Source organism: Lithobates pipiens, unplaced genomic scaffold (genome assembly GCF_037356315.1).
Source record: "Lithobates pipiens isolate NorthernLeopardFrog02 unplaced genomic scaffold, aLitPip1_a1.2 Scaffold_18, whole genome shotgun sequence".
NCBI classification, from domain to species: Eukaryota; Metazoa; Chordata; class Amphibia; order Anura; family Ranidae; genus Lithobates; species Lithobates pipiens.
In genome coordinates this window covers 633,438,834-633,451,771 of record NW_027507758.1, presented here as the reverse complement: position 1 = coordinate 633,451,771, position 12,938 = coordinate 633,438,834, and the positions used below count along the sequence as shown (strand labels likewise).

The 12,938-nt window shown below is 45.7% G+C and overlaps 2 protein-coding genes across 2 annotated transcripts in view; both read right to left on the bottom strand.

Moving 5' to 3' along the window:
• Positions 1 to 9,053, bottom strand: part of LOC143989592 (uncharacterized) — a 110,573-nt gene extending 101,520 nt beyond the window's left edge. Inside the window, exon 1 of the mRNA XM_077489800.1 lies at positions 8,965 to 9,053. The gene's annotated coding sequence lies outside the window, so the exon portion shown is untranslated. The remainder of the gene's footprint in view (positions 1 to 8,964) is intronic.
• LOC143986888 (uncharacterized) overlaps positions 1 to 12,938 on the bottom strand; it is a 99,616-nt gene that overhangs the window by 63,998 nt on the left and 22,680 nt on the right. The window contains exons 8-12 of the mRNA XM_077485292.1: positions 6,613 to 6,735; positions 6,401 to 6,524; positions 6,187 to 6,284; positions 5,901 to 6,107; positions 5,663 to 5,810 (exon numbers count right to left, since the gene is read on the bottom strand). Coding sequence (XP_077341418.1) covers positions 5,663 to 5,810; positions 5,901 to 6,107; positions 6,187 to 6,284; positions 6,401 to 6,524; positions 6,613 to 6,735 — 700 coding nt within the window. The remainder of the gene's footprint in view (positions 1 to 5,662; positions 5,811 to 5,900; positions 6,108 to 6,186; positions 6,285 to 6,400; positions 6,525 to 6,612; positions 6,736 to 12,938) is intronic.

Sequence of the window (12,938 nt, the reverse complement as noted above, 5' to 3'; positions counted from 1 at the left end):
CCTCTGGGTGTAAGGACCATTCTTGGTTCAAAACTTTTTCCGCCGTGTCGCCGTGTCGACGAAGTCCGCCATGCTGTTCAGTTCCCCTTTCAGGTGTACTGCAGAAATGGATTCCAGATTGGCTTCTGCCCACTGAAAAATGCATCTGGCTACCAACATCAAACGAGGACTCCTGGTACCTCCTTGTTTATGTATGCTACAGCCGTCATATTGTCTGAACGGACTTGTAGATGGTGACCCTGTATTGTGGGGTGAAAGGCTAAAATAGCTCTCAGGATCGCTGTTAGCTCCTTACAATTGGAAGAGAAACATTTCTCTTCCGGGGTCCACTTGTCCTGGACCCAGCTTGAGCCGAGGTGGGCTCCCCAGCCCCAACTGCTCGCATCCGTTGTTAGTGTTGAAGTGATAGGAAGGACCCAATGAACCCCTTTGTTTAGGTTCTCCCTGTCCTTCCACCACCAGAGGGAGCGTTTTATCTTTGAGGGGATCGATACCTCCTCCTCCAGATGTCTGCCCTTTAATTGTTCCAACAGAAATCCCTGAAGGTCTCTTTGGTGGAACCTGGCCCATTGTAGGGCTGGAATGGCTGCCGTCATAAGACCTAAGACCGACATTACTTCCCTCACCATACATTTGGGGCTGCATTGAAGAAAAGATGTTCTCTGCCACAGATTCAAAATCTTTTCTTCCGGCAGTATAATTTTCTGATCTACAGACTTAATCCAGTAACCCAAATACAGGATCTCCTGTGTTGGGGTTGTCTTGGATTTCTCCTGACTGACAATCCACCCTAATCGATTCAGGCTGAGTTGAGTCAACTCCAGATCCTGAGAAAGACGACTCTCCGAGTGTGCTGTTAGGAGCAGGTCGTCTAGATAGGGAATAATTGAGACTGATTGAAGCCTCAGTGGAACTAAAGCCTCTCTGAGAACCTTGGTAAAGATTCTTGGGGAGGATGATAGACCGAAGGGAAGTGCTCTGCACTGAAAGTGGTAAACCTTTGTGTCTATCTGCACTGCCATCCGAAGGAATTTCTGGCATTCCTCCCTTATTGGAATATGCAGATAAGCATCCCTTAGATCCAGGGTGGCCATAAATATCTCTTTCTGGAGAAGGTTCTTTATGGAATAAATGGACTCCATCCGAAATCTCTTGTAACGGATGGAGCGATTCAGTGGTCGGAGGTTCATAATTAGTCTGAACCTCCCTGACGGCTTTTTTACCACGAAAATGTGCGAGTAAAAACCGTCTCCTTGTTCCTGAATAGGGACTGGTGTCAATACCTCTTGATCCACCATTTCCCCTATTAGTAAAGGTAAGGCCCTGGCCTTTTCTGAGTGACTTGGAAGTTTTGTCACCAAAAACTTTGAGGGAGGGCTGCTGTGGAATTCCAGCGCGTGACCCCTTTTTATTATATTTAAGACAAACTCGTTCGAGGTTGTCTCTTACCATTGTGGAAGAAATTTGCTTAATCTTCCTCCCACAGGAACCCTGACGTCACTGGGGTTTGGGGTCCTGATTGGGGCGGCTAAACAGTATGCCCCCTTTCCCTTTATGTCCCGACCAATGTTTTTTGGGGGTTGAACTCTTCTCTGGTTTAGAGGGTTCCTTAAAGGGACGAAAAATTTTTCTTTGAAAATTTTTCTTTTTTGCGGGAAAGGTTTTCTTTTTATCCGCCGTCCTTTCTAAGGCGGAATCTAATTCAGGCCCGAAGACTAAGTCTCCTGTAAAAGGGACGCTGCACAGGCGGGTTTTAGACGCCGTGTCTCCCCCCCAAGTTTTCATCCATACTGACCTCCTTGCTGCCACTGAAAGTGCTGCTGACTTAGCCGTAAATTTTACGGAGTCCGTGGAGGCGTCAGAGATGAAACTGGTGGCCTTAAAAAGCATAGGGAAGGATTTCAAAAGCTCCCCCCTAGGAGTGCCTGCTTTTAGATGTTCCTGCAGTTGTGACAACCAGAACTCCAGGTTTCTAGCTACACAAGAAGTGGCTAGAGCTGGTTTTAAGCCTGCCATAGAGGCATCCCAGGCCCTCTTTAAGACAATGTCTGTTCTCCTGTCCATGGGATCTTTCAGATGACCCATATCCTCAAAGGCCAGATCAGCCTGCTTTGAGACTTTGGACAGAGGGGCGTCTAGTTTAGGATTTTTATTCCAGACCGCCTCTGGGCTCTCATCAAAAGGGAACCTTCTCTTAAGGGAATTAGGAAAGAAAACCTTTTTATCTGGTTCAGACCACTCCTTAAGGACAAGGTCAGAAAGCACCTTATGTATAGGGAAAACCCTTGCTTTCTTTTTCCCCAGAGCCTCATACATCATATCATGTCTGGATAACTGAGTTTCTTCCTCCTCAATTTCCAGTGTATCATAGATAGCACCCATTAGCTCATCTACTTCCTCAAGAGACAATCTATACTTTGAGGCTTCAGATGTTGCTTGATCCTCTTCCTGATCAGAATCTGTGTCAGAGGAATCGGGGCTAATCAACGTGGGGCTAGGCTCCCTGACCATACGGGGCTCCCCTGAGCTGGGTGTTGTAAGGCTTGGTGAGGAGGAGATTGCAGTTGTTTTATTAGTGGAGGCAGCTGATCCTACGTCAGTGATTAACTCCCGGAGGGACTTAAAGGTCGACGCCATTTCCTCTTTAACCACTTGCAGACCGGACCATTTTGCTGGTCAAAGACCAGACCACTTTTTGGGATTCGGCACTGCGTCGCTTTAACTGACAATTGCGCGGTCGTGCGACATGGCTCCCAAACAAAATTGACATCCTTTTTTTCCCACAAATAGAGCTTTCTTTTGGTGGTATTTGATCACCTCTGCGGTTTTCATTTTTTGCGCTATAAACAAAAATAGAGCGACAATTTTGAAAAAAACGCACTATTTTTTACTTTTTGTTATAATAAATATCCCCCAAAAATATATAAAAAAACATTTTTTTCCCTCAGTTTAGGCCGATACGTATTCTTCTACATATTTTTGGTAAAAAAAAATCGCAATAAGCGATTATTGATTGGTTTGCGCAAAAGTTATAGTGTTTACAAAATAGGGATCGTTTTATAGCATTTTTATTAATAATTTTTTATTATTTTTTTTTTTACTAGTAATGGCGGCGATCTGCGATTTATTATTGTGACTGCGACATTGTGGGGGACCCATCGGACATTTTTGACACATTTTTGGGACCATTGTCATTTATACAGTAATCACTGCTATATAAATGCAGTGATTCCTGTGTAAATGACACTGGCAGTGAAAGGGTTAACCAGTGGGTGGCAGTGTAGGGGTTAAGTGTTCCTAGGGGTGTGTTACTAACTGTGGGGGGGCTGGGCTTGTGATTGGAGCAGAGATCAGCGTCACTAGTTGCTAGGCAGAATGGAGAAATGTTGTTTATACAGCATTTCCTCCATTCGGCTGCTCCGTGAGACGATCGCGGGGATGCCCGCGGCGATCGAGTCCGCGGGTCCCGCGACCGGACTCACGGGGGTCCCGACCAGCGCGGGAGCGCGCCGCCGGCAGCGCGCTCCCGATGGCAGGGCGGCATTGAATATTGGACGTACCTGTACGCCAATATGCCTGCCTGTGCCATTCTGTCGACGTACATCGTCGTGCGCTGGTCGGGAAGTGGTTAAAGGAGCCCAGAAATTTTGCTAAGGGGGAATCTGCCTCAGATTTAAGCAAGCTTGCAATGCATTGCTTGCATAGGGCTTTGTTAGAGCCAGAGGACAACCTATTCCCACAATTAGGGCACTTTTTGCGGCCTGCCTTGTCTTCCTTTGGTAGCTCTTTAGCCTGAAAATAAGAAGACAAAGAGTTTTTTAGCGTCAGCTCCATGTCCCTCCTTAGAATCACCACCAACTGCATACATCTTTAACTGTGAGTTAACCACCACCGTGGGGCACTACAGATCCCAGCCTACAAACACCACCACTCCTTAAACCACCAGAGTAATAGCATGCCCAGCAGCCTACCTGGGATTGGCTGGTGCCTGCCTCCGCCAGAGTGTCCTGGGGAATAGCCTCCATGGTCCCCCTCTGCCGCTCTGGATCCCGCTGCTAGTCCGGTATTGCTGGACGCTGGTCGGGACTGCACAGGCACAGCGCTGGCTCTCCCTCTCCTCCTTGTACCCTAGAGACCCGGAACCGGAAGTCTCGGCACACAGTGATGATGCAGTTCTGCCGGAAATGACGCTCGGCGTCTCCGACCCCACCTCAACAAGGGGTAGAGATGGAAGGTTCCACTCACCGCTCCTGGGGGAAACCAGCGTCATTCTGCCCCTGGCCACCTCGGCACTTGAAGGAGGAGGGTAATGGGTCTGCTCCGATTCAGCTGGACGGTACCCGAGCCACAAACAAACAGGTATGGACCCTCTGCAGCCAAAAAACAGGACCCGGTCCCTTATGGCTTACAGGTTCTCAGGCAGCCCCTGAGAGGGGCCTCCAGGTTCCTGGCAACATGTTCCTCCGACGGAGGAAACACAAATGACTGGCCAGGGACCTGAGGGACCGCCTTTTGAACTGTGGCAATGTGTTTCCTGTGTCGATGGGAGGAGCTCCATCTCTCAAGGGCTGTCCTGGAAGAACACTTGGGAAAAATAAATATATGCATGCGCACATATATACACATACACATCAAGACTCTACCTTGACCAGGGTCCATCTAGAGAGAGAAGGTGGATAAGACACTCAGAGATGCCTTCCCACTGACAGCCTGGCTAAAATGATACTTCAGGCTTTTTAAATAGGAAATGTTAGCTTGGTACCAAGATTGCCACTGCCTGACTTCAGCAGGCTACTGGGCATGCTCCGAGTGTTCCGCTGTAGCCCAGCCCCCCTTGGGGGAAGCAGGAAGAGCACTGTGATGGCTGCTGGCCATCCCAGGGAGCCAGCCACGAGGAGGAAAAAAAGCAGCATATTGTCCTGGCTGATTAGAAACAGGTATCTTGTGCTAAAGGCTCCCCCGCCAGGGGAACTCTGTGATAGGCAGCTGGGAGACTGAGGAGAAGACATGCTCCTGGATCTCTCTTCCCCAAAAAGATCCACAGAAAAACAGGCTCCCATACTTATCTGGTGCATTTAGCAACCCAAGTAATGAGATAGGGTTGTGATCCTGCAGGGATGAGGACAGGAAAAAGAATACCTGAGGTGGGGAGTAACTCTTTTTTATAGAGTTACGTGGTCCTGTGGGTTGATCGAGGGCGGAGCCATCAACCATTGGTATGCTGCCATGGAGGCACCAGGAAACAAGAATGTAAAATGTTGAATGGAAATGTTGAAGTTTATGATAAAATTTAAATTTGATTCTAAAAAAAACAAAAAGTAACTCTGGGAGAATTGCTCTCCCAGACATCATGCTAGACTGGGCATGATGCAGAAGACCCAAAGCACGTGCCTAGGTAGAGAAAAACGTATTGCGAAAAAAATGAACATTTTGCTGCCAGCTGATCCCCAGAATCTCCATAAATCCAGTCTAGATACATAAATTGTGTCGGCAGCACAGAGAAGGAAGATTATCGGAGAGAAATCCAGGAATACAGGATGGGGAACACAGCTCAGGAAAGTGACCAGGGGATTACAGGCTGATATCACCCAGCCCCCGCCCTACTCTGGACCAATCAGTGAGCAGTATGGTTGGAGGAATGTATTTAGTGTTAATGACCCACCTGTGCTGATCTCTGTAGGAGTGTCCTCCTCTATAAATGTCCCCGTTATTCCATCCTCCTCCATAGACTGCTGATCATCCCTCACATACCTCTCTTCTTCTTCTGATTTACCATCAGCATCAACTTTAGAATCTCTCAGGTTTCCACTCTGAATATATAATAAAAAATGACATCAATGGTAACAATGCAGATAATGTACAGATCCTAATGATACTATCAGTGATTGTTCCTCATCTACCTTATAACAGTGAGGGTTGGTGTGATCTTCCTGTGTGGAATCCCGGGAATACAGAGAACGGGGACATCTCTCTGGTGGGTTCCTGGTATTAGGTGGCTCCATCATATCCTTGTGTCCTTCTGATAACTCCTCCATCAATCCATACTCCTCATCCTCCTCTTTATACTCTTCTTTAACAACAATATTATAATCCCCGAGGTTTCCACTCTAAATATATAATAAAACATTCAATGTAACAAACATGCTGTGTATAAATCAGAACTACCAATAATTGTCAATCATCTACCTGATGATGGTGGGGGATGGTGTGACCTTCCTGTGTGGAATCCCGGGAATACAGAGGACGGGGACATCTCTCTGGTGGGTTCCCATTACTGGATCCATCTGTAGGAAACACACACACTGACTGAATACATTGTTTCTATGTGTTTATCAGATGATGGGGGATCTAGGTGGAGCCTCCGTACTGCTCTCTCCTTTACAATAAAGTCTCCTCTTACCCGGTGATGTGAGGGGCGGCTGATTGTCCATCATGACGTCCTTGTAGAGATCCTTGTGTCCTTCTAAATACTCCCACTCCTCCATGGAGAAATAGACAGTGACATCCTGACACCTTATAGGAACCTGACACACACAATGATACAGTCACCATCCAGACACATCCCTTGTCTGTTACTGGATAATGTCCCAGAATTCCCAGAATCCTCCTCACCTCTCCTCCATCATCTCTCTGGTGACTTCTAGAATCTTCTTTGTATTTCTCTATTCTATCAGGGAGGGAGGTGGAGGCAATGTGATGGTCATATGATCTCCAGACTTCACAGAAGGTAAACTCTAGATCTGAACACAAATAGTAAAATCAAATGATATTCCCAGAATCCTCCTCACCTCATCATTCAGGTCTCCATTTTATTAAAGCCCCACTTCAGACTGAGGTATAATTTACCCACACAGGACCCCCCCCCCCGCCCCCCACACACACACACACTATGCAGGTATTCAGATGTCATTAGATACATCACGGACCAACAGTCCGACTTTGCTAGTGAGGATGCCAAGGTTCCACTAACATACTAAGAGCATCAGAGAAAAAAAAAACAGATAGAGGTACATTAGGAGGAGGAGTTGTGAGTTCAGTGTGACATCATAGTGACATATGGACTCTGGATCAGGGTGGATACAAATCAATGATTTTTTTTTTTTAAATAATCAAAATAATCAGATTTGTTTTATTTAAATCATTTCTTTTATGTTTATAAAATTTATTTTAATAAAATGCTTTTGGAAAAGAACAGAAGAACTCTGGATAGCCGCACTCCGGATCAAGTAAAATAAATTGCGCCTTTATTATTTCCACTAAAAAAATCTTCACATCGTACAAGTCACAACAGCAAAGGAAAAAAGAATATAGAGCAAAAAAATGTTGACGCGTTTCACGCTGAAATTAGTGCTTATTCATAGCTAGTTTTCTATTTAAGATACATTAATCATTTAGTTTATTCAGCATGAAATGGAGCTTAGTTATGCATCATGAGGCTGTATATTCTACAATATTTACATTTTTGGTAAACTCATTCAATGAATCCAAGCTCTGCAAGCTGAGATAACATGCACTGCATCGATGCATTCACACAAATTCATAGTAACCATGAGTTAAAGCAATTTCAGGAATATTACTTCATCCCATTGTTTTGCAAAGTTAGGTACACTACAAACTGTATGATTGAATCGGTTCTGATATCGGCCGTTTTACTAATCTGACAGATTATTATTCTAAATAGGAAACCTTCAATTTGTTTGCAAATATTAAAGATTCTAACTACCGGCAAGAATAAGTCCTTACAATTAAAGAGCACCTGTCATTTCACATCCATCATGGCAGCGCCTGTTAGCGGGCATCCACTCACCTGCTGCCGCCACGTCCCTCACCTTGTTGTGTCACAGCCCCATCACCAGCCGTCCCATTAAAGTGAATGGAACTGTCGTTGAGCCAACAGCGGATCAGAGGAGGAGCCACTGCGGGACGGAGATGACAGTTACTCTTTAACCACTTACAGACCGCCCACCACAGTTTTACGTTGGCTGTTTGAAGGAGCATATCATTGTTATGGCATAATTTTAAATGACAACTTTTTTTTTCATTTTTTTTTTTTTTGCATTTTAGTGTAAATATGAGATCTGAGGTCTTTTTGACCCCAAATCTTGCATTTAAGAGGTCCTGTCATGCTTTTCTTCTATTACAAGGAATCGTTATAGTCCTTCTAATAGGAATAAAAATTAAAATTTTTATTTACATTTTTTTTTTTAGAAAGTGTAAAAATAAAATCTAAAATAAATAGGAAAAAAAAATAGCAGACAATTTTCTCCAGAGCCCCTAATGGTGGGGATGGATTTTGCTGAGTGCCGGTGCCAAGTTTCCACCCCCCAGGATCACTGCAGGTGTGGAGAAAAGCTGTGTAAGAGGATATGGAGGAGAGATGAGGAGGAGATCCAGGAATCAGGATAAAGGTCAGGACAAGCAACAGGCGAGCGCATCCAAGAGATGAAGCCGGGGTCACTACACAGAAAATCAATCCAAGGAAACAACAGGCAGGACGAGGAATAGCAAGAAGGAGCTCAGAGACAAATGAGAATATTGCTCAGCCAATGGGAGATGATCTCAGCATGACTTACATAATGAAGGAGATGAGGGGGAGGGGAGGAAGTCACTTATGGTGACCATAGAGACATGGAAATTCAGCTGGTTCAGCAGGGATCGGTCACATTTCCATCCATGTGTGGTCACTGCCGGATAAAAGTCACTCCATCAGCGGCTGCAGCCAATAGCTTCATCACTGATCTGTGTATTCTGAGAGCGGAGGAGCGCCCCCCATTGTCAGAATACAATAGTGCAGCGGGGAGGATTCCCCCATCCCCCTCCAATGTGTGGATGGGGGAATCACTTCCGTTTTTTCCTCTTATCCCGCTGGATGAACAATAAAACTGAACCATGTATGGCCAGATTTGGAAGGAAGATATATTCATCATCAACTGATTCCTCTGAAGGGGTTAATCTACATATTACCTCCTCTGCTGCCAGATCCAGCAACGTCTTCTCACTATGGCCTTCCAAATGGAATGTCTGCCAGTACCCGACATCACTTCCTGTCTGTAGCTGACATCACTTCCTGTCTTCCATAGAGACTTCCTGTCTGGGTAGAGGTGAGATCACCACCTTGTGGAGATCAGAGGAACTGCAGCCCTGAGAACCGTCTCGGTAGTGTAAACACGGCCTTGTGCTGTGTGTGTATGTACTGTATATCCTTATAGATGGGTCATCTCCACTCCCACCAAGGGTGATAGAAATATATAACTGCTCGGGGGGGGAGACATTTTGGCCCCTTTGATTTTGTAGTAAAATTGATGTCAGATTTAGTCATGTAGAACATCTGTTATATGGATACAAAGAGCCCCAGCCGAGAGTAAAGGGTGGAAATGGCTCCTGATCCCCAGACATCAATTTTACTGCAAAATCAAAGGGGCCAAAATGTCTCCCCCCGAGCAGTAATATATTTCTATCCCCCTTGGTGGGAGTGGAGATGACCCATCTATAACCACTACAATACAGGGCACTTTCACCCCCTTCCTTCCCAGCCCAATTTTCAGCTCTCTTCGCTCTCGCAATTTCAGTGACAATTGCGCGGTCATGCTACGCTGTACCCAAATGAAATTTTTATCATTTTGTTTGCACAAATAGAGCTTTATTTTGGTGGTATTTATTCACGACTCCGTTTTTTATTTTTTGCGATATAAGCGCAGAAAAAGCGGAAATTTGGAAAAAAAAACAATATTTTCTTTTTTCTATTTTAAAAGAAATCCAATAAAATCTAATTTTGTCATAAATTTAAGCCAAAATGTATTCTGCTACATGTTTTTGGTAAAAAAAAAATTCCGTTAAGTGTATAATATTTGGTTTGTGTGATCACGGACATATGTACGCAAATGATCATGTACATATGTGTGCAGGTGATCACGTACATATGTGTGCAGATAATCATTGGGACATGTGATTTTAGTGGGACATACGTTTTTTTATTTGGGAACATGTCTTTTTATTATTTGGGGACATGTGTGGGGACATGTGTGTTTACACTAGACTAGTGATCAGTGAGTGGGGATGAGCCGAACACCCCCCGGTTCGGTTCGCACCAGAACTTTCGAACGGACCGCAAATTCGTACGAACGTTAGAACCCCATTCAAGTCTATGGGACTTGAACGTTTGAAATAAAACGTGCTAATTTTAATGGCTAATATGCAAGATACTGGCCTAAAAATGGTTTGGGGACATGGTTCAATGCCTAAAATGTTTTTACAAATGGCCGTTTTGGCAGGAGCACTGATTTTAATGACGATTAAAGTGAAAAAAATATGAAATATTCCTTTAAATATTGTGCCTGGGGGGTGTCTATAGTATGCCTGTGAAGTGCCACGTGTTTCCCGTGTTTAGAACAGTCCCTGCACAAAATGACATTTAACGGAAAAAAAAGTCATTTCAAACTGCTTGCATTTTTAATGTAATATCTGGTTCCGGCAATATGGATGAAAATCATTGAGAAAAATGGCATGGGTAGCCCCCCCTGCCCATTACCAGCCCCTTTGGGTCTTGTACGGATATTAAGGGGAACCCCGTACCCATATTAAAAAAAGGAAATGCGTGTGGCCCCCAGGCCCTATATACTCAGAACAGCAGTATACAGGCGGTGCAAACAAGACAGGGACTGTGTAGGTTTGTTGTGTTAAGTAGAATCTGTGTGTAATTTTGAACTGGTACATTTTTAAAGTGTAGCTCCAGTCAAAAAATCTATTTTTAAGCTTTTTGGAAAACATAGGGAAGGGTTATCACCCCTGTATAATTTGTTTTGCTGTCTATCTTTTTTCATCTCACTTCCTGTTGTCTCCTTCCGTTTGCAAGTAGGTGATGTTTGTAAGTTGGATGTTTGAAAGTAGGGGCCTACCCTATATGCTCTGCAGAAATGGCGGAACAAGGTGTTGGTGTTGCCACAACATTGTAAGCCCACAAAGTGACTCTTGGTGGGCGCTGGAGCGCCCTGCTGTGAACGATTATATCAAGAATTGTAATTACATGGCATTGTTGAACAGTGGTAGACAAATTGGGCCTTTGGTGGTTGTGGTGCTGGTGCCACAACACTAAAAGTCCTCACAGTTACTCTCGGTGGGCACAGGAACGGGCCCTGCTGTGAAATATTATATCAAGAATTGTAATTACATGCCCCTGTTAAACAGGGGCTGAAAAATTGGGCCTTAGGCACTGGTGCTGGTGCCACGACACTGCAACCTCTCCCATATACTCTAGTTGTAGTGCAGGAATGAGCCCTGCTGCAAAGCATTGCATCAAAAATTGTAATTAAAAACCCCTGTTAAACAGGGGCTGAAAAATTGGGCTGGTGGCATCACCCAGAACCAAAAATGTCCTTCCAACATATCAGCGGAGGAGGAAGAGGATAGACAATCAACATAACAGGACAGTCACTCAGCATAGGCAGTCTTGAAGGGATGTGATATTTAAAAAAAAAATTATTCGGTTACATCAGCTTCAGGTGCTTTGTAGCTGTGGGTGATCCAAGACTGATTCATCTTGATGAAGGTCAGTCGATCAACTGCATCGGTGGACAGGCGCACCCTGTGATCGGTAACAAAGCCACCAGCAGCACTGAAGGTGCGTTCCGAAAGAACGCTGAATGTAGGACAGGCCAGTAGCTCAATTGCATACTGTGCAAGCTCTGGCCAGTGATCCATCCTCAAGACCCAGTAAGCCAGAGGATTTTCGGTTGGAAAGGTGTCCAAGTCTGATCTTGTCCCTAGGTATTCCTGCACCATGTAAATCAGACGCTGCCGATGGTTGGTGGAACCGATCATACCTTAGGGGCTGCGGACTAAAAAATTGTCTAAACGCATTGGTCAGACGGCCACCTTCTCCACCGCTCTTTCTGACCGATGCCTCAGCAACACGTTGTCCAGGACCAGGAGTTTGTAACCTCCCGCGTTGCACAGACCTTTCTGCAAGGCCTTCCGGAGATGTCTCATCCTCCACTCCCTCTGCGATGGCAAGATAAGGTCGGCAACCTTACCCTTGTACCGTAGATCAAGAAGAGTGGCCAGCCAGTAATTATCCCTCTCCTTGATCCGAAGAATACGAGGAGTCTTCCGCAGGCTTTGCAGGATCAGGGAGGCCATGCAGCATAGGTTAGCTGAGGCATTTGGTCCGGAGTCCTCTGGGTCACTAAGGACAACATGATCCACAGCTAACTCCTCCCAGCCACGTACAAGTCCACAGGTTTCTTGGGACTGTAAATCATCCCTACAAGACTGCTGCTGCTGCTGATGCTGACACAAACATCCTCCTCCTCCTCTTCCTGTGTGATGGGTGGGACAGCAGGAACACTGTCTGGATAAAGGGGGCCTTGAGAGGCAAGGAAGTCCTCCTCTTCCTGCCTCAAGTGTCCTATCCATTATTCCACGCAGTGTATGCTCCAACAGGTGGACAAGAGGTACAGGGTCACTGATGCATGCACTGTCACTGCTCACCATCCTTGTGGCCTCCTCAAACGGTGACAGGACAGTGCATGCATCCCTGATCATGCCCCACTGACGTGGTGAGAAAAAAACAAGCTCCCCTGACCCTGTCCTGGTGCCGTAGTCACACAGGTACTCATTGATGGCCCTCTGCTGCGTGTGCAGCCGCTGCAGCATGGCCAACGTTGAGTTCCAACTGGTGGGCATGTCACATATAAGGCGGTTCTTGGGCAGGTTCAACTCCTTTTGAAGCTCAGCCAGCCGAGCACAGGCATTAAATGATCGGCGGAAATGCACACAGACTTTCCTGGCCTGCTTCAGGACATCCTGTAAGCCGGGGTACCTGCCCAAGAACCGCTGCACCACCAGGTTAAGGACGTGAGCTACACAGAGCACATGGGTCAGTTGTCCCTGTCGGAGGGCGGAGAGGAGGTTGGTGCCATTTTCGCAAACAACCATTCCTG